The sequence below is a fragment of the Hypomesus nipponensis genome, chromosome 20, assembly GCF_054491055.1.
Source record: "Hypomesus nipponensis isolate SF chromosome 20, ASM5449105v1, whole genome shotgun sequence".
NCBI classification, from domain to species: domain Eukaryota; kingdom Metazoa; phylum Chordata; class Actinopteri; order Osmeriformes; family Osmeridae; genus Hypomesus; species Hypomesus nipponensis.
Genome location: NC_140380.1, coordinates 3,542,342 through 3,564,414, shown reverse-complemented (window position 1 = coordinate 3,564,414; position 22,073 = coordinate 3,542,342). Strand labels below are relative to the sequence as shown.

Below are 22,073 nucleotides of genomic sequence, written 5' to 3'. Positions count from 1 at the left end.
TCTGCCTAAACCAATTTCATCAAGTCACTTGAGACACCTCCATCTGGTTTCATAAGCTTACCCAGACAATACCACGTTATGAAGCTTGGCAACTCCACTTACCCCCCACCCCACACAACATTTTTCACAGTAGAACAATGTTTTAATAGATTTTTATTCATTCAGTTCATTCTTATTGAGATACATTTATTTGTCAAGAGACCAGTTCTGCACATATGGGGAAAAGATTTTCAGACAAACTACATTAACATAAACAGAACAGATACACATATTTACATGAATATATAGGGCATAGAAAACACACAATGATTATTAAAAACAGCTGTCCTAGATTCTTCCATGATATTAACATCAATCAACTGTTTAACTGTGATTCAAGAGAGAATTCCAGGATCATGGAGACATTGAATGAGTAATTGAAACTTTTGCTCCCATGACCTGTTCTAATAAGCTAATAATGTAAATGAGAATCAGAATCAGCTTTATTGGCCAACTATGTGTAGACATACAGGGAATGTGTCTCTAGTTTTCACATTGTTCTCAACGTACTCTCACAGAAATAGACATTGACAATAGACATATGTTAGAAAGTAAATTATGTGAATGTGCCACCCAAAAAAACCATTTGGCCCTTTTGGCCACCCCAAAATAACCATTGGCCGTATCGGCCACCTTAAATTAACCTCTGGCCCTATCTGGCCAATGGCCACCCTATAATAGGGTTTCTGGCCATTCTGTCTGGTTTCTTCACGCTTACTGACCCCGACTACGTTTCAGAGAATCTTGTACACCCGGTTGCGTATGATAATGAAGACATTTAAAAACATGACTTCATCAAATCAACATTTATTTGTATAGCCTTTTTTACATGCAAGCATGTTACAGAGGGCTTCACATACGCCCATAGAACTGCCCCTCAACCAACCTAAACCCTCCAGGAAAAAATGAAAAAATGATTTGTCACTTCATGACAAAATCAAATCAGAATCGGTCCTCCTTCACTTCTCTGGGAGAATCAGTCTTTATGGAACTCTTTCTGTGTTTCAACCTGGAAACAAAACAGACAATGTGTCACATCCAACACCATGTATTCAAGATCTAATATGACTTAATACAATATACTTCATATTTTACGAATACAACTGATACAGGTTAATGTAAACACACCACAGTTCTATTGGCGTAAGTTAAAGGTATATTTCAGTGATACAGCATTTAACTGCAGATCAAAGTTGAAGGTTCAAATCCCCCTTGTACTTTGCTTTAGATAAAATGATTTGCCTGAATGAGTTCTACTGTCATTTTAAAAGACAATTGGACTGTCCTGACTCACACCTGCCCACCCCAGAGGCCCCCCACCCCCACCACTACAACTCCTTCCATTCACACAAAGCAGCTGGCCCAGACTCTCCAACCACCCTCAAGCACTGTGCTGACCAGCTGTCTCCAGTTTTCCCAAACATCTTCAACACCTCTCTCGAGACATGCCATGTGCCGGCAGTTTTCAAATCCTCCACAATCATCCCTGTGCCCAAAAAGCCAAGGCCAACAAGACTTAATGACAACAGACCCGTTGCCCTGACCTCTGTGGCAGGGGCGATGTCAAACCCTTTTTACTGGGGCATGTGCCCCAGTATAAATCTGCTGTGCCCCAGTAAAATGTAAAGTTTGAGTTTTAACAATTTACTTTATTAGTCAATGCATTCATTTAGATCAGTGATGGGCAATTAATTTTCTCAAAGGGCCACATGGGAAATTGGGGCCGTTGTGGTGGGCCGAACCAATAGGCTGAACTTAATTCTGCTCAATAAGAATTGTATTACTTTATAAAAAAACTATTATATCAACTAAAAACGGCCCGTAAAACTATAAAATTATATGGTTTTGAGCTGCTACTGGGAATACGTTACATCCATCCATCCATCATCTGCCGCTTGTCCGGGTATCGGGTTGCGGGGGTAGCGACCTAAGCAGGGAGGCCCAGACTTCCCTCTCCCCGGCCACTTCCACCAGCTCTTCTTGGGGGACCCCGAGGCGTTCCCAGGCCAGCCGAGAGACATAGTCCCTCCAGCGTGTCCTGGGTCTTCCCCGGGGCCTCTTCCCAGTGGGACGTGCCCGGAACACCTCACCAGGGAGGCGTCCAGGAGGCATCCTAATCAGATGCCCGAGCCACTTCAGCTGGCTCCTCTCGACGCAGAGGAGCAGCGGTTCTACTCTGAGCCCCTCCCGGATGACCGAGCTTCTCACCCTATCTCTAAGGGAGAGCCCGGACACCCTGCGGAGAAACCTCATTTCGGCCACTTGTATTCGCAATCTCGTTCTTTCGGTCACTACCCATAGTTCGTGACTATAGGTGAGGGTAGGAACGTAGATCAACTGGTAAATAGAGAGCTTCGCCTTTCGACTCAGCTCCTTCTTCACCACGACGGACCGATGCAGAGCCCGCATCACTGCGGACGCCGCACCGATCCGCCTGTCGACCTCGCGCTCCATTCTTCCCACACTCGTGAACAAGACCCCGAGATACTTGAACTCCTCCGCTTGGTTCAGGATCTCCTCCCCGACCCGGAGATGGCACTCCACCCTTTTCCGTTACAATAAGGCTATGAAAATATGCCAAATGTATCATTGTATTTTTTTTACATACCTTTAAACCTTCACAAAAATGCATAAGATGTATATTAAAGACCAGCAATTGATTAACTTTATACAGAAGCAATAAGTGCTTTTGATGTTTTCCAGCTCAGTTTCTCAGAGGCGTTGTTAGACATCAAGCTCTACTGGGGCACAGGCCCAAAGGCCCACATGCTAGAAAGAGTTTTGGCTTGCTACTGTTGTTGCTAATGTTGCTAATGCTCTGACATTCTGGTTCCGCTTCGGACGTCATTAAGCGGGATCTATGGTCAGTCCTCAGTCCTTCACTAACCAATCAGCATTCATTAGCAGAATGGTAGCGTGTTATGGGCAACAACGACTCACCCTGTAAGAAATCAAAAGGACATAAGTACTCGTTCAATCAACTTTCGACCTATAATCCATGTTGAACATGCAAAAACTACCATCAAATCTGAGATTTTTCTACAACAATCAGGCGAAACAGACAATGTAGCCGTTTAGCTCCATAGACTCCCATTCATTTGGCACTCGCTCGCGATCACCCCAAGTGGAACTCTGGTGGAACTGCAACCAAATTCGGTACAATGGGGCTTAATAGGGAGTGAACAGGCTCTCCGTAGACGGGCTCTGACTGTAGTCTTTCAGGACTACAGATTTCTTACTGCTAAACACAATTATTTATTCATTTTTCATTTACCTCACGTGGGGACTGGGACCTAAAATACCCAGGTCTGATTTAGATTGATAAGCCCAGAAAAAATCTATGCAGTATTCCAATCAACGCTAGTAAAATCAAAGCAGTTTAACTGGAAACACAAACCGAGCCTATTCAACAGGCTGCGAGCGGAGAAAGGTACGCCTACAGCCCCACTGACTAACGTCATCCTAACCAACACAGGAACCCGCCCTGTCACCCCTACCTATCGCGCCAGCAGCCCTAAACAGTCTGTGAATGCAACCACACTCTAATCGCAACGCGCGTAGAGTCGTTTCACTTGGCAGGCTTTCCGCCCTGTGATGCCCACCAAACACCAGCTCCCAGACTCACTTTAAGCCCCTGCTCACTTCCCTCTTTTGTACTCTTCCCGATATTCCCTTACACAGGTGCAGTCACTTTACTAATTGTCAGCGCAGCCATTGACTCTGTTCTCCCTAACTTCCTCCGTCATTCACTACAGGCCTACCAATCATCTTATTTTGACTGAAACATAAAAACAATATTACACAAACCTCAAAAAACAATATTTGCGCAAAAAATGTATGCAAAAAATAATTGCACGCTCGCATTAACTATTGACGTCCCTGCCAAAGCTGATGTTAAATTTGCATACCTGAACTGTTGTATAGTGGGTTAAGCAAGGGGAGTATCTATGGCCTAGTAGTGCATTGTGCACAGCAAGCTTAGAAGAAAAACAAAAGGATATGAATAGGGCCCGGAGCTTTATGTCTAACAATGCCCCTGCACTGTGGTAATGAAGTATTGTGAGCGTCTGGTGCTGGCACACCTCAAATCCATCACAAACCCTCTTCTAGACCCCCTGCAGTTTTTACCTACAGAGCTAACAGGTCTGTAGGTGACAAAGAAAACATGGCCCTCCACTTCACCCTCGTGCACCTGGACCCTTCTGGATCATACACTAACACTCAAGTAACTAGAGTGTATTAATATCAGTGCTCTGCCCGCTCAATCACGAGTGAGTTACTACCACTGCTACACTGACGACACTCAGATGTTTCTTTTCCTCCCATTGTCTGCTACACTCATCAAAAGAATCTGGGATTGTCTGACTTGAAATCCAGATAAGCTGGGATGTCCTCCCACTACTTAAAATCTCTCTGACTACTCACACACAACTTTCTTTCCTTTTCTTCCTTTCGGTTGCTCCATTGTCTGGCAAGAAACTGCACTCACAAGAGTGTTTGATGTTGCACTTATGTTGTTGATTTTGTTGCACAATCCATGCACCACTGTAATTTAGATTTTTTGTTGCACTGTAGTATTGTTTTTGTTTACCGTGCCTTAATTACCTTGCTACTGTAACTGAGATGTTTGCTGCACTGTAGTTAAGTGATTTAAATGTTATTGTTGCATTTAAGTATTTATTTTGCTTACAATTCCTGGTTGCTAAGATGTGGTTACTTTGCGATGTGACCATGAACTCCACACTTCTGACCTTCTGCTGGACTTATAAAACTGTGTGCTACATGAATTAAAAATAAAATGTAAACAATATATGGATTTCCCTTCACAGCTAATCACTGTGGCATTGTATGGATAAGACGCTAAATAGAAACCCAAGATGTTCCCAAGATGAAAAAAACTATAGACGCTATACAGTAGACAAGCGAAAATACACAGTAGCACCTTACCCTCTCAGCCTTGGCATCTGGGGAAGTGTCTCAGGGAGGACCATGCCGAAGGTCTCGGGGAGCACAAAACACAGCAGGCCAGATACCACTGCCAGGCTGCCTATCAGGATATAGGGCAGGTACTTATAGTACTTACCTGTGTGAGGGGGAGGGGTACAGACATGAAAGAGAGGATAAGGAAGAGACGAAAAGGAGAGAAGGGAGGAGGATGGGTAGGTGGGGGGACTTCATCCTAATGGTTAATTGTGATCTAGTACAGCAGTTCAGCCCTTACAACTGAAAGAAATCTGGGTTTTAATGCATCCTTAAACACAGAGACTGTGTTAGCCTTCCTGATTGAAACAGTAAGTCTGTCTCAGAGGAGAAGAGCTCTACACGAGAACTCCCTGCTCCCTGCTGTTTTCATCTTGATGCTGAGAAGCTTGCAACCGCCAGATATTCTGCATCTTCGGATTGTAGTGTCTTTATAGGGTGATAGGGTGTGAGGATAGGTAATGTTGATCTAGAGCAGGGGTGGGCAATCCTGGTCCTAAGGGGCCACTGTCCTGCATGTTTTAGATGTTTCCCTGCTCCAACACACCTGATTCACACCTGGATGGTCATTGCCCGGCTTCCACAGAGCTTGATAACAACCCATTCATTTTAAACAGGTGTGCTGGAGCAGGGAAACATCTAAAACATGCAGGACAGTGGCCCCTTAGGACCAGGATTGCCCACCCCTGATCTAGAGTGATGTAAAAGTCGCATGAATTCCAATTGACTATTTAGACTGAGGTTGTATTTCAAAAATCGGCCCGATCCGATTTGGTCCACAATCAGCTGCAATACGAACATAGCCATAGTAACACATCTCATCTACCATGCTGCACACAGTTACACGCCTCAACATCCATGATACACACAGAAAAATACCTCAATAAGCATTCTACACACATAGATACACCCCAAACAACCATACTACATACAGTAACACACTTCAACAATCATGCTACATAGGCAGAGAAACCTCACCCAGGTAGATGACAAAGGGGGAGATGATGGTGCCAATGCGGGCAGCCATGGAGCAGGTCCCCATGGACGTAGTCCTCACCACAGTGGGGAACAGCTCGGATGTGACAGCGTACACCACGCAGAATGCAGATGTGATGCCGAACTTCCCCACCATCTCCAGGAAGATGGCCACTGCCGGGAGGTCTGGGGTTTACCAAGACAACGGGGCAAGGGATTACGAGGGTTATACCACATTCGTACTACTGAGTATTTTTTGTGACTGTACAATGCAATTTGTATCTGCTAGTGTGCTTGACTGTTAAACCTTTGAGTGCGTTTGGATGCATAAGACCAATCAGATCACAGATGTTTTCATATGTCGCTTATCGGTATGTGGAACAAAAATTGTGAGCCCATCCACCTTGTTCAGATAGGTCCGTAGAAATATGCTTTAGTGAGAACCTGGCATAAGAGAATGTTCTGTAGTCCAGTGCTCCTACTGCACTTTGGAATTTTAAACCAAAATGCATTCTAGATATGATGTACGGATCACAAAACAACAGGGCTCAAATAAAGGTGGGTTTAAATAGACAAGACTGTCAGCATCAAACCTTAAACTAGCCTTTCCCAATCCTATTCTTCAGCAGTTACCAGGCTTCTGTTAAGTTTAATAACGCACCATTCATTAGCATCAGGTGTGTTGGAGCAGGGAAACATCTAAAACATGCAGGTCAGGGGATCCCAATCACCAGGATTGGGAAACACTGCCTTAAAGGGTTCCATCTGTCTGTGGCTGGGCCATCAAACCAGATTCAGATGAAAAGTGGCATACTTCGGGTTTCCCGTTCCAGAAAGAGATGTAACGAAACCTTTTGGTAAGTTTCCATGGTAACTTACACCGTGAAACTAACCTGATTGCTAGAAGGTTTTCCATGCCAAACTCTGCATTTATACCTATCCCCTCCTACATTCTGAGCCTGATAGCATTGGCAGACATGGAATATCCTTTCCTGGTTCAGCCGACCGATCTCGAACAAAATGTAATTCGCTGAGTTATAAACCGGGAGAGGATTTTAAGACTGCAATTCAATGTGCTTTAATTCCCTGATGAATACCTAGGTTAACGTACAGTTTCCTGTCACAATCTGTAATGTATTTTAGCAACATTCTCAGCCCTTAGTCCTACATCTCTAATGTTACTCGCCGTGGACGCGCACTCAGAACTGACCAAATGCTTTTTGACACTGAAATAAAGACAAATAATTTAAATTGTATTTGGTGTTCTTCATTGCATTCAAATATAAATCTAACGATTAGTATGTTTATCGGCTATTGTTCCTACAATTTACATGATTCACCTGTGACCATGTACCGTCCTGTAACTGGTGTTTCAGCAAATCTATTTCAAGATTGTAGGGGGTCAATATTGTCCAATCAACCAAAACTAATTCCCCTATGATTTGAAGGAAGATGGGAAACTGAACAGTATAGGCTATTAACATTAACCAAATAATGCCAATACCAATGGAATTACAGTTATTTGACTATGGGTTAAATCAGAGCAAGAATGGTCCAAGTAAGGTTAAATAATATAGTAATTCAATCATATTTACATTTATTCGTTTAGCAGACACTTTTATCCAAAGCGACTTCCAAGAGAGAGCTTTACAAAAGTGCATAGGTCACTGATCATAACACAGAGATATCCCCAAACATTGCGGGTAGCCAAACATGAAGCATACATGGTGAAAAAAACTAAAATAAGTGCCAAAGGGAAGAATTATAAGAGCATGTAGTTAAACAAGTTACAATTAAACAACATGAACCTCAAAAAAGTGCAAGAGTGTACCTGTAGAAAAGCAAACAACAGTAAAAATATTTCACAGTGAGTACAAGAGTTCCACCCAGCTGCTTGTCCAAGCACTTGTCTTCTCCAAGTTGGACTACTGCAACTCACTGCTCACCGGTCTCCCAGCATGTGCAACCCGCCCTCTGCAGAAAATTCAGAATGCGGCAGCCCGTCTGGTCTTCAATCTACCCAGACGCTCCCATGTTACCCTGCTCCTCATCTCCCTCCACTGGCTTCCCATCACGGCCCATATCAGATTAAAGACTTTGGTACTGACCTTCCAAGATCCATCACCTGGTGTAGATGGAATATGTAGTAAGATCATGAAAGCCATTGCAAATGTCATTGTAGAGCCACTGGCTCACTGCATCAACCTTTCTTTAGACGGATTCAAGAGACCGCAGATAGAGTGCGGCTCGTCTGGGTTGTTATGTGTGTGGGAACTGCAAGTGGCAGCTCGGGTCTAAGACAGATTCGAGAGACCGCAGATAGAGTGCAGCTTGTCTGGTTTGTTATATGTTTTAGATCTATTACTTTTATCACTTGTATTATTGTTTTAGTTGATTTTATGTAAAGCACCTTGAGCTGCAATTCCTGCATGAAATGTGCTACATAAATAAAGTCTTAATTCCTTACTTACTTTCTTTACTTACTGGCACTGTACCTAAAATGACAACAATTGCTAAAATAATTCCTATTTTCAAATCGGGCGAAAGAAATTATATGAGCAATTACCGACCCATATCAATCCTACCCACTTTCTCCAAAGTAATGGAGAGTAAGGGAGACTCTAAAAGAGTACAACCTTTATGGCAATACTTGACCTAATAAAACAGATAAATGACTGCATTGATGAGGGAAAATGTGGTGTTGGTATTTTCTTGGACTAATCAAAAGCCTTTGATACCATTGACTTTGATATTCTATTGTATAAATTGCATGACTATGGTATCAGAGGTTTAGCACTTAAATGCTTCAGAAGTTATTTATATGAGAGTGAACAGTATGTCCATGTCAATGATCATAACTCTACTTGTCAGCCCATGACTTTTGGGGTCCCCCAGGGTTCCATTTTAGGGCCACTCTTATTCATTGTATACATAAATGATTTTGTAAATTCTTCAAAAAATATTTCATAAAATTATCTTTGCAGACGACACAAATTTGTTTACATCACACAAGGACCCACTTATTTGATTCAAGATATAGTAAACTCAGAGTTATCCGAAGTGGATTCATGGTTTAAATGCAATAAGCTCATTAAATGTCAGCAAAACAAATGTCATTTTATTCAAATTATGTAAAAATGTATCAACACTGACCCTTGCCTGCCCAAGCCAGCTTGGCACCCCAAGCAATTGCTTGTTTTGCTTGCCTTGTCGCAACTGGCCTGTGCGTGTGTCGTAATTTCTTCCCGGTACGGCGTACCGAGAAGACATTTCTTACCGGTACACCGTACCGGCCAGTACCGGCTTACTTTCACCTCTGATACCACTGAGCTGGTGGTTCTGAGATGAGCCCATGCCCACACACAGCCCAGCTGTACCTTATTAATCTCCTGAAGAGATGGTCTGAGCCAACTACCACGCCTGGCAACCCTGGTAACAGGGTCCAGGACCTCATCCAACTGGGAGAAGATCTGGCTCCTTCTCAATGCCATGAGTTCAAGGACGTGGTAGACTAGTACCGGAAGGTGTTCTCTGACTGCCTGGGCCGGAACAACATGGTGTCGTATGACATCTGGACGCAACTGGGGACGGTGGTATGCCAGCAACCCCTCGGCTTTAGAGGAGGAGGTCCAATGGATTTGTAAGCTTGGTGTCATCGAGGAGCCCCTGATGTAGTCTGGTCACCGTGGTTTCAAAGGTTGACTGCACCCTCCCGTTTAGTAATGACTGTCGCTGTCTGAATGAGGTGTCTCTGTTCGACAGTTACCCCATGCCCTGGACAATGCCATTGATGACTTAATCACACACCTGGGGTGGGCCAATATCCATGCTGGACCTGACCAAGGGGTGGTGCCCCTGACGGCCTAATTAAGGAGAAGATGTTCTTCAGTACGTCCAGCGGCTACTGGCATTAACGGGTCCTGCATGGGGACTCCGGCCTTGTTTCAGTGCCTGATGGATGTGGTATCTGAGAGCTGCTACGCCAAGGTGGAGCTGGAGGCTCTCACCTTCAAGTGGCCAGTCCGGGACCCCGCCAGAAAAACAATTTGTTTCCTTGATGTGATTAAGTAATAACATTTGTACAAATGTAGTTTCATAATTCATGTATTGTGTTCAATCTTATATGGCAATGGCAACAATGTGTGTCAGGATGGAGAGAGGACGTAAAGGCCCCCTTGCACCATAACGTTCTGACGTCTTATTTGGTCGCTGTTACACGCTCTTTACGCGTCAGTCCCACGCTAGTCAAGCGTTATAATCACACGTTAGTCATACGCCAGATGTGTCCACCTCGCCCTAGAACACTCAAAATTGAACAATTTAAATGTTCAGAGAACGTTGACCAGAACGTTATGGTGTGACGGGGCTTTAAGGGTGGAAAGAGGGTGTCACGAGAGAGAAAGAGAGAAATAGAGAGACAGAATGTCAGGATGGAGAGGGTATGGAGAGAGAGGATGTCAGAATAAAGGGAAGTTTATCTGTGGTGTCTAACCTGCAGGCACCAGCTGAATGAAGAGGATGATGGCGCCCCCTAGGAACAGGGTGGAAGACTGACAGAATCTGCGTGGGCAGTACCTGCAGGGAATTGAATGGCACTCTCTGTAGCGTATAGGCTATATTAATAAAGCAAGATTAAATGAGTGATTTATGATTAATTCATTCATGCCATGGCTACATGATAACTGCATGAATGCTAAACGATAATAGTTTGATCAATCAACTAATTCAGTAGCAGATGGATGGATGGGTTGTAAAATTGATTGATACATTTTCTTTTACCTTAGCAGCAGCATGGCTATGATGTAAGCAGGAAGCTCGACCACAGCAGATAGGAGGAAGTTGATGTAAGGGTCTCCATGCAGGTTGTTGGTGTTAAGGAGTAGGGCGTAGTAGGCCATGGTAATAACCATCCTGGTGGAAAGGAAAAACAGAAGGAAATTGGTCAGAGCAGAGACCGAGATGAATGTGTGTTTATCAGACCTACATCCAACAAGGAGTTGGCATGAAAGAGTTAACGTCACAACCACATTTTTCATGACTATTCGTCTGGAGGTTTCTTTAACAGTTGAAGCCATTAGACGGTTTTTCCTTTCTTTAGTGGAAAGGTGGTCAATGGCAGTTGAGATTTCATGGAAAATGAACTTGTCTTTGTAAGTCTGTCATTCCTTTCCATGTTGATAGTCGTTGATTATTACATAAGAACATCTGTTGTCGAGTTCTTCAATCATTCTGCTGAATGTAATTTATTACAAAGGATGTTACACATCAAGTTCAAGTATTTTATTGTCAGATGCACAGAACAACACAGGGTCAGACTGGGCACTGAAATTCTTAGGACAAGACAACGCAAAGCAACCTGGCATAACATACCATATAAATACACAGAACATAGCTTACATCTATGATAAGTTAAAATAAAATAATATACAATATTCAATACAGTATACTAAACCTCTAAATACACATAATAACCTATACTAACCTTATAAACCTATACGAGCCTGAGACCAGTGAGGTACAATAGTGCAATAGTGCAACACATGTTGTGGGTTAGACTGCAGTTGGTCTATAAATATAAGACATTATTAACTGTCACCAAAACACATGAACGCTCTGCCTGACTACTGCTGTATCTGACAAGTATCTCGTCCAATCATTGCATTTGGTACGAATGCGTCCAATCATTAGTGCCGTTCCAACCTTAATTATTTCTTTTTCACATTGAAAGCTGACAAAAACATTGCATATTACAACATTTGTCTTTTTTGCTAAAGGCTAGTCTTTATAAAATAGGCTACGTGCTTTGGGTCATAAAACTCCATGTAGGCTTATGCTACTCAACTTTGATGATTAACTTTGCTTCATCAATCTTACATTTAGTCATATAGCAGAATGTCTCTGTTGGTTTGTGATGTGAGGTTATGGTGTCTCTTCTGCTTGAGTGTGTGCCAGGTTGTCTGTCTCACTCTTAAACACACTGTTTAGAAACAACTGATAAATATGTTGGCTTGACAGACAATGCAATCATCAATTAGTTTATTTTAATTTTAAAATGTTTACATTTTTTTAATTGATCAGATATAGTTTCTATTGGGGTAAACACATGATTGGCCGATTGTTACCAGCGTAGTGAAGTTGGATGATAAGTGATAGGCTATAGCCTACAACTAACGTCGTAAATCTTAATAACATCTTTGTTTATCCAAATATTTAATTTAATTATGGTGTATTTTATGATCCTGCAGCAGAATTCTAAAGCGCTCCGCTGAAAAATTCAACCAGCTGTCGAAACGATGTGCTGCAGAGTGCTTCGTCCAATTTGATAACATGGGCACCGAAAGGGGAAAGGCTGCACTTCCAGGCGTTTCACAGCCAGTTTGTCCCAGGTGTGGTGGGCCGCAGGGTCGTCTGTTTGTTTTCTGTGTTGTTCCCCTGTTCATTACAGGAACAAAGGACGTGGTGCTTGGTGACTAATGGGCTACACTAGAGCGCAGGTGTGCTCCGGAATCTACAAATACAGCTTCTACTCCATTCCCAGGGGGGAAAGTGGACATCATAACATGCACACAGCACATGACACTCATGCCAACACCCTATTGACTTTACTGACCCATGCTGCCTTCGAGTTTTGTTTTGATTTTGTAATAAAGGCATTATGGTTTCGCAAGGTTCGTAACAAGCTGGCTTTTGGATAGTTGGTGAAAAGAAAAGGGTGAGCGTAACATACACCAATGCATAACTTGCAGATGGCTTAGAGCTCCAATTAGCACCCTCAAAATGGCCAGCCTTTCAACAGATTGTTTTTCAACAGACCCTCCCTTCACAAATGTTTGGTTACATGTGTTTGGCCCTTGAAGTGTCACATAGTAAACAGTGGACTGTAATCTTTACATGTATGAGTGTAAAAGCCATAATATTTAAGTCATAGAATCCCTCGACACATCCATCTTAAAAAATGCAGGGCATTTTTTTTGCTGTGCAAGAAGTCAAGCACATAAATTTGGACCATGGGACAAATTTTGTTGGTGCCTGTAAGGACTTAATGGCACCTTCAAATATTGATGGAACAACTGTAAAGATCTACTTGTCAGATCTGAATAGCTTTTGGACAGGGGTACTCCATTGGCGGACCCAGACGCAATACAATTTGGACTGAAGCCAAAATCAACATTCTTATTGAGTCATGATCCAAGGGAGTTTTCATTGGTGGGTGATTTCACGTTATAGCCTATATTTTGTTCCTAGTATGTGGTTTCTATCTTTCATGTCCAATCCAAAGGTCCAATCAGGAGCTGTAATAACTGTAATAACCATGACAACTCACTCAATCAATGTTGGCCACAACCTCTATGGGTCACGCAGGTTGTGTGTGTCATTCGCAACAAAGCAGGCTAATCGATTTGATGACGGTACCTGTTTTTTCCTTAGCAAAAAGCTTGGTGTGCTCTAAACCGGACAAAAAGCAAAAAGTTGATTCAGAAAACTGGAATGGACTGACAAGTATGCATTTGTACTGCAATGAGATGGTCGCCCTTGTCAAAAGTGGTAATGTGAAACGTTACTATGACACAAAGCATGGACACTTTGAACTAAATTACCCACAGAACTCTTAGGTAAGGGCCAGAAAAATAAACCCTCTCTGTTCCGGACCCTGGACTGAATAGAAATTTGGTGAGTGGACCTTTTTGGTTTCTAATTGAGTACCCGTGCTCTTGGACTTTCAATCCTCTCTATGTTTACCATTTCAGTGGAACATGGGAAAGAATGATTGGTCTCACAAGGAGAATTCTGGACTCCATATTCCTCCAACTGAAAGACAAACTTATCCATGAAGTGCTGATGACATTCATGGCAGCAGTAGCATCCATTATCAATGGCAGGCTTCTTGTTACTGTGACAACTGAGCCTGATGATTTGCACACCAGCTGCTGTTCTCATACAGAAGGTGAACATTGCTTCTGCTGCTGCAGGCGAGTTTGGATCTTCAGACTTCTACAAACGATCAACAAAAGTTCAGCCCCTGTCCAACACCCTTTGGGACAATTAGCGAAAGCCGTTTTTCCCAACGCTACGGGCCATTCATCCAAACGTTGTACTGTTCTCCTACAAAAACATAAAGTACCAAGGAATTAATGGACTCTTGGACTGGTAGCACAGACCTTCCTTAGCAAAGACGGGAAGGTGCACCAGGTCGAGGTGAAGATCATTAAACCAGGAGGAACTACAGTCTTTCTTAGACCTTTTACAGAAACAGAGCTTCTTGCCCAAGTGTGTAGTTTTTTTTCCTAACCATTCTTAGTGTGGCCTCTCACCTGAGACCACTTTGCATTGGGAGACCCTACCAGGAGCACCAGGCTCCAGACAACACAGCCCTCAAGTTCATGAGGACGCACAAACCACTCCACCATGATAAGGTGATGGTTCCCGGAGAGGCATAGGGAGGTAATATATTCATATATTGACTTTACTTACTTACATAGGACTATTTAGACCAGGGGTTTTCAACTGGTTTTGTCCCAGGGACCACCATTCTTACTTGAAAGTAATCCGCGGCCCACTGATGTGCCTGTGCGCGTGCCTACGTGTGGATGGAAGGATGTTTTAACCTCAAACAATATACATATCTGAAAATTGAAATACGTGTATGTGAGATTCTGAACACTAATAAAATATAAATACAATTTAAAACAACTCCAACAAATGTAGAAAAATCTGTGTAGCAAATGTATATATTTTTTAAATCAATGGTGGACTAATCAACATAGGCTTGTGTCGCGGACCCCCTGCAATGCTGCTGCGGACCACCTCGGGGCTGCGGACCCCCGGTTGAAAACCCCGATTTAGACTATTTACAAGAAAATAAATCATTAGATCCTTGGTTCCATGTTAAAATATACTTTTCTTACATTTACATGTTAGTTTATATCCTCCAGGGACACACTGGCACTTATTGAGGGACTTACTGCACTTGTTGGTTAGTTGTAACTAACTAGTTGTACTCGCTGTGAAATATATTATTGTTACATTTACATTAACATTTATTCATTTAGCAGACGCTCTTATCCAGAGCGACTTACAGTAAGTACATGGACATTACCCCGAGGCAAGTAGGGTGAAGTGCCTTTCCCAAGGACACAATGTAATTTGACACAGAGGGGAATCGATTCGGCAACCATCTGATTACCAGCCCGACTCACCGCTCAGCCATCTGACTCCCATTGTTGCTTGCTTTCCTCGGGGTACACTCTAGCACTTTCAAGGATAATGTTGCTGTAATTTGTTAAACTACATGCTCTTATGGTTCTACCCATTGGCACTTATTTGCTTTTCACAATGTATGCTTCATGTTTTGGCTACCTGCAATGTTTTTGGGGCTATCTCGTTGTTTATGACCTATGCACTCTTTGTAAAGGTGTTTCTTGAAAGTCGCTTTGGATAAACGCGTCCGCTAAATGAATAATTTTTAGTGCTGTCAGTTTAACGCGTTATTAACGGCGTTAACGCAAACCCAAATTAAGGCGTCAAAAAATTTTTTTGCGCGATTAACGCTCTTTTTGGCCAAGCAAACTTTGTAGTTTTTTTCACATGCTGTTGCAACAACTACCGACGGTAGAAAAACTACAAACCACACCGGATCTAGCTAGACCGGAAACAAAACAACAGGCACGCCACACACACTTGTTTGGCTTGCGAGCCGGCTAAAGAGTAGTAGCAGAGCCCGTTTACGGATATTAGACATTCTCTGGTAGTAGGTTAACGTTACGTTTTGAGTGGATGGCGAGCGTGAGACGCCGAAATGGATGCCAATAAGAATGTCTGAATGGTTTACTTTTAAAAAGTTGCCAAATGGTTCCATTGACAAGACCAAAGTGATCTGTATGTTCTGTCGTTGTAAACTGAGCTATCATCGCAGCACGTACAGTCTGAAATACAACTTGATGGCCAAGCACACATCTGATGCGAATTTTCCGCCCCCTCGTCAAAGCCAGGCAATTGCAATGTTGTTTTCAATAAAAAATATATTTGCACCAAGCAATCCGAACCACGTTCGATTGTTCCATGTTGATTAGAGCATTAAAGAGCATTTGAAAAAAAGAATGGAACCAAAAGAAATCAAGGGACATTTTGAATAAATGTGCGATTAATTGTGATTAATCGCGAGTTAACTATGACATTAATGCGATTAATCACGATTAAATATTTTAATAGTTTGACAGCACTAATAATTTTAAATGTACATTTAGAGTGAGATGTATAATGAACACAAAACTTGTAAAAGACAAAAATATATTTAATTAGATTTGCGGGATATTTGTACAGATTAAAAGCAAGCAGTATTGATAATGCTTTTTGTATGTTTTAGTTTCACGCCTCCCTTGCAACTTCAATAAACCTGTGGACAAGAAGTAAACTGTCTTCAGAGTCTTGGATGTTCGGAATGCTGATCTGCATTCTGACTGTCAAGCTAAAAACAGGATACTGAGGAGCTATATACAGGATACTGAGGACCGCACAGGATGATAAAACATGCATAGGAAAAGTCAAGAAAGCAGGATTCTGGATTTTTACAATTATATATTTATTTTAATCTTTTTATCTCTCATCAATGCAGGCAAATGACCAGATCTAGGCGCTTAAAAATTATAAATAACAAAAGCACAACAGCAGCCTATTTGTGTGGCGTCCTGCGGAAACCCGTTGGTTGTCGCGCCACTCATTGTTGGCTATAAGCCATAAAATATCAAAAATCATTTTCTGTCAATTTAGATTTTTGATGGTTTTCTATAGTTTACACCAGGGGCGAATCTAGGTTTCCACTTTTGTGGGGACTAAGCCCTTGGATAAAACCTATTATTTTTCCTGTGACCCAGCAAAACTAGGGGAGGTTTGGGGGCATGTTCCCCCAGAAGAATCTTTTTTTAAATATCCTTTTAAAGTGTCCTCTAGTGGGTTTTAGGAAGAGAAATTAACACATTTAAATTTAAAATATATATATGAAGATTGAAAAAAATATATATATTTTTTTTAAAAAATTTTGGGGGGTCTAATGAAACGTAAGGCTAGATACGTAATCTTAGGGTGTTTTGCTCGAGCTTGTTCAGACAACAGTTTATTGCTGCGCTTTTGAGCATCGCTTGCATATTTTCTTTTACTCATGTCTCTACCATCATCTAGCTGAAGGTGAATAATGGCGCAAAAGACGTAAGATACGCAAAAGCCATTGTTGCCAGATTCAGGGATTTTGAGACTATTTAGCCCATGGAAAAGGATGAAGATATTTTACGTTGCGTACATTATAGAATTCCTCTACCTGGCAGTTGAAACTTGGGGCCCTCAATGAGCGTCCTCCAGTGGCGGCTGATCAATAGAGGGCGCTAGGGCGCCGCCCTCCCTGGTGAAGTGTTTTAGATTTTTGTTTTTCATGTATTATATTTTCTAAACAATTCCTACTCATTTTAAGCATGACTGTGTTAAAATACACAATACTGTGTTGTGTAAATATATTCTAAAATTCTTTGTGATTCTTTTGGATTTTTGGGATAAATTTACTTCATGATCGACATCTGGGGCACTAGAGAAAGCGCCCATCGAAACGCCTAACAACCTGCTGGCGATAGGTGAATTGCTGACTGTTGCTAACAAGACACATATTTAGCCAATCAGCGTCCTCAAAATTATGCCTAAAGGGCGCTGGAATTAGCGCCCCAAGCAGAGTTAGAGTATAAGTGATTTTGCGACCTACTTAACGTTATTGAAAATGACTCCGGACCGGACTTCAGACGTTCTGATTTCTCAAATTCTGTCAGATATCCTCTCCAAAATCCTTTTGAGAGGAGAACTTTAGTGGAGAAAATAAAAATAAAAGAGTTTGGCCCAACCTGATATCAAAATTACACAACAGGCGAGCAAAAAGGGTAGAGGTAAATCATACACAGAGGTTTCTCCCACGATTGGTAAGCTACAAAAGAAAGGCCTGGCTAGCTGGATGCAGTCATGTCAATGCCTTATTTTGCTTCCTGTGCTTGCTTTTTATAACATTCGTAACAGATACAGCATGGACTGTTACAGGAGTTAAGGACATTAAACATTTATCTGAGAAAACAAAACAAGTGCACAAAGGCACACATGAAGAAAACAATCAAGCTAGCCATGATAGGCAGAGACAATCGCTATGCAACTGGACGAAGGTCACCAGATTGAGGTGAGGAGAATCAGAAGGGATTTTATTTGCCATGAATGTTTGCACAGACAAGGAATTTACTTTTATTACTGCTTTTATTACTGAGAATTACTGCCTCGGGGGGAATGTCCCTGAACTTAGGCCTACTGTTAGTCACTCTGGGTAAGAGCGTCTGCTACATAAAAAATAAAAAAAAGTGGTTTAATTATACAAAAGTAGCAAAGTATGGCTAATACTAAGGGGATTTAGAATTAAAAAAAATAAGTAGCCACAATTTACAATCTAACATAATAATACAGATAGTGCAAAGAGAAGGATGCAATAGTGCAAATTGCAATATGCAGGGTGTCATTGTGCAGATTGTGATTTAAAAGCCAGTGAGAGTCCTTGGCCTTGTTAAAGAGGCCAACAATGGATGGGAAGAAACTTGTGGCGTGAGGCTTTGGTTTTGATGGACCGCAGCCTTCTGCCGGAGGGGAGTAGCTGGAACAGGGAGTGTCCAGGGTGGGAGGGCTCGGCCACAATCTTCCTCGCTCGCCTTAGGGACCTCGAGGTGTGCAGATCCTCGAGGGAAGGCAAATTGCAGCCGATCACCTTCTCAGCAGTGCGGATGATACGCTGCAGTCTGCTTTTGTCCTTGGCAGTGGCAGCAGCGTACCAGATGGTGATAGAAGAGGTGAGGATGGACTCAATGATGGCTGTAGAAGTGGTGTAGAAGTGCACCATCATTGTCTTTGGCAGGTTGAATTTCTTCAGCTACCGTAGGAAGTACATCCTCTGTTGTGCTTTTTTGGTGAGGGAGCTGATGTTCAGTTCCCACTTGAGGTCCTGGGAGAGGATGGTGCCCAGGAAGCGGGAGGACTTCACAATGCTGACTGGGGAGTCGCTCAGGGTGATGGGGGTGAGTGGGGCTGTGTTCTTCCTAAAATCCACAACCATCTCCACTGTCTTATGAGCATTGAGCTCTAAGTTGTTCTGGCTATACCAGGTCACCAGGTTGTCAGCTTACCACCTGTAGTCAGACTCGTCCCCGTCAGAGATGAGCCCAATGAGGGTGGCGTCGTCCGCAAACTTCAAGAGTTTGACAGACGGATGGCTCGAGGTGCAGCTGTTGGTGTACAGGGAGAAGAGCAGAGGAGAAAGGACGCAACCCTGAGGTGATCTGGTGCTGATGGATCGGGATTCAGAGACTTGTGTTCCAAGTTTAACGCACTGCTTCCAGTGAGACAGAAAGTCTGTGATCCACCTGCTGGTGGAGTCGGGCACGTTCAGCTGGGAGAGCTTGTCCTGGAGCAGGGCGGGGATGATGGTATTGAAGGCAGAGTTGAAGTTCACAAACAGGATCCTGGCATAGGATGCTGGGGAGTCCAAATGCTGTAGGGTGAAGTGGAGGGCCATGTTGACTCTGTAGGCAAACTGCAGGGGTCCAGTAGAGGGTCTGTGATGGATTTGAAGTGTGCCAGCACAAGGCACTCAAAAGACTTCATTACCACAGAGGTCAAGGCGACAGGTCTGTAGTTCCTTAAGTCCTGTTGGCCTTGGCTTTTTGGGCACAGGGATGATGGTGGAGGGCTTGAGACAGGCTGGCACATGGCATGTCTCCAGGGAGGTGTTAAAGATGTTTGTAAACACAGGAGACAGCTGGTCAGTGCAGCGCTTGAGGGTGGCAGGAGAGACAGAGTCCGGCCCAGCTGCTTTGCGGGGGTTCTGCCTCTTGAAAAGTCTGTTAACTTCACACTTCACCCTGTATGGAGAGAGTCGTCACTGTAGAGGGGGGAGGCCTCATGGATGGGAAGGGGTAGTTCAGGACTGTCCAATTGTCTTTCAAATCTGCAGTAGAACTTGATCAGGTCGTTGGCCAGGCGGGAGTCATTGGTGGAGTGGGGGGCCCTGGGCTTGTAGTTGGTGATCTGCCTGAGCGCTCTCCAGACAGAAGCAGAGTTGAAAATTGAAGCAAAGCAGAGAATTGATGCTTCAGTTTCTCAGAGTACAGTCGTTTAGCTTCTCTCACCGCCTTGCTAAACCTGTTCTTCGCCTCCTTGAATCTAAGAACAGGTTTAGCAAGGCGGTGAGAGAGGCTAAACGACTGTACTCTGAGAAACAACGAAGAAGTGGATAAGAACAGGAACGTTCTATCAAATATAATTGATTGTGTTAAATTAATTTATAAACCCTTAATATTTAGTTTTACAGTAATAGTTGTGTTGTTTCCTAATAATACCAGGGAGAGTGGGTCAAATGGTTTTCAATATTTCTGAACAGAGTGTAATGATATTTGTAGTCCACAAATGTGGACATTTGGCTATAGCTGTGTGCATTAAGTACATAATTATTATTTCACAGAAAACTCGTATCATGCAGTTTGTGTTCAATTGTATTAGGATGGTTACCGAATTGACTGAATATTTCACAGCCCCACCTAGAATAATTTTCACCAGCCGCCACTGGCGGCCTCAAAGTGTTTTCCTTGTTTTTTTATATGTATTTTTTTATGTAGGCCTAGTCTGTTTTTTTATATGCAGGGCGGGGCCCTTAAAGCGTGGGGGCCCCCCCCACCTCACTTGGGCTGCGGGGGCTTCCCAGCCACCACTGAGTCCCGCCACAGGAGAGAGACCTGCCACACGAGAGAGACCTACCACAGCAGAGAGCAGATGCTAATGATGGAAACCATGTTGCAGCTATGCAGGATGTCCAGGAAGTTGTGTTTCTTCTGCTGCCGCTCGTGAGCATCTGCAACCTGTAGAGTTGTATGTTTCAAGAAGAAAGTCTCATAGATACGTTTGTTTTATCTGCTATCCTGCAACACATTCCTTTTAAGTATTCATGCAGGTCTTTTGAAACCTTTTTGTTTTTCTTTCTTTGTTTATTTTTCTAAAGGGGAACACGAGCTCCAGGTTACATGTTGATTCCTCACCTCTGTTGGAGAGAAGATGACATCAGGAGCGTCCACCTTGTTCTGTCTGGCAGCTCTCCTTAGTATGGCCTCAGCTTCTTCCACTCTGCCCTGAGAGAGCAGCCACCGGGGGGACTCTGGGATGAACCTGGACACCAGAAAGGCGCAGAACTCTGACCTTCAGGTTTATTTTTTCACTATGATACAATTTATTTGCTATATTAGCTCATGAGAACATGGAATGTCAGGGACATTTCTAGGAGCCCTATCAAACAAAAACAAATCGAGAATCTGTCCTCTTTCTGTGCTTGCAAAGGATATGTTGATTGTCATCCCCTTGGAGTTTTCTTGTGAGAGTAAAACCCCCCACATTGTGATACTATTTAAGTGCCATGATTCCTGTATTCTTGGTCCAGTCTTCTGAGATGCTCAACTTGAATGTATCAGAAACCTGCACCTTATAGATCTAGAGTAAATTGATTTAGTCTTGAACTTGTGCTAGGCAATTTACTTCATTGACTTGGTACTTTCACAGCAATTTGGTACTAATCTAGTGATGGGAAATTCGGAACATTTTACGGACTCTGTTCTTTGAATCTGATTACAGGATTGAAAACACCTGTGATGCTCATTAGTGGACACACCTTGAATACATATGTCCCTTTTATCACATTATTTTCAGTCTTTTCTAGGGGTACCATCATTTTTGTCTCGGCCTATTCCATGAGTTAATTTTTTTTAATGATTCCGTTGAAGCATACTTGAAAAGCAATGTCTGACTTTCATTGGTTAACATTCATAGAATTTTTTTATCATTACTTTTGTGAGATTGAAGTTTTTTCTGTGACCATTGTGAGGTTTTTTTTCATTGACTGAAGGGTACCAACAATTTTGGCCACGTGTGTAGGTTTCGGCCTGATGGTAAGCCAATTTGCTCCCGTTGTAACCAGGATGGTCATATTGCCAGGTTTTGTTCTGTTGATTTAAATAGTCACTCAGGTCCAG

General features: G+C 42.8%; 1 protein-coding gene across 1 annotated transcript in view; it reads right to left on the bottom strand.

Annotated features, from left to right (window-relative positions):
- Positions 1-221: 221 nt before the first annotated feature.
- Positions 222-22,073, bottom strand: part of LOC146245183 (organic cation/carnitine transporter 2-like) — a 51,748-nt gene continuing 29,896 nt past the window's right edge. Inside the window, exons 5-11 of the mRNA XM_084683430.1 lie at positions 21,090-21,216; positions 20,812-20,912; positions 10,774-10,905; positions 10,487-10,569; positions 5,998-6,180; positions 4,987-5,122; positions 222-1,048 (exon numbers count right to left, since the gene is read on the bottom strand). Coding sequence (XP_084539556.1) covers positions 982-1,048; positions 4,987-5,122; positions 5,998-6,180; positions 10,487-10,569; positions 10,774-10,905; positions 20,812-20,912; positions 21,090-21,216 — 829 coding nt within the window. The 3' untranslated portion in view covers positions 222-981. The remainder of the gene's footprint in view (positions 1,049-4,986; positions 5,123-5,997; positions 6,181-10,486; positions 10,570-10,773; positions 10,906-20,811; positions 20,913-21,089; positions 21,217-22,073) is intronic.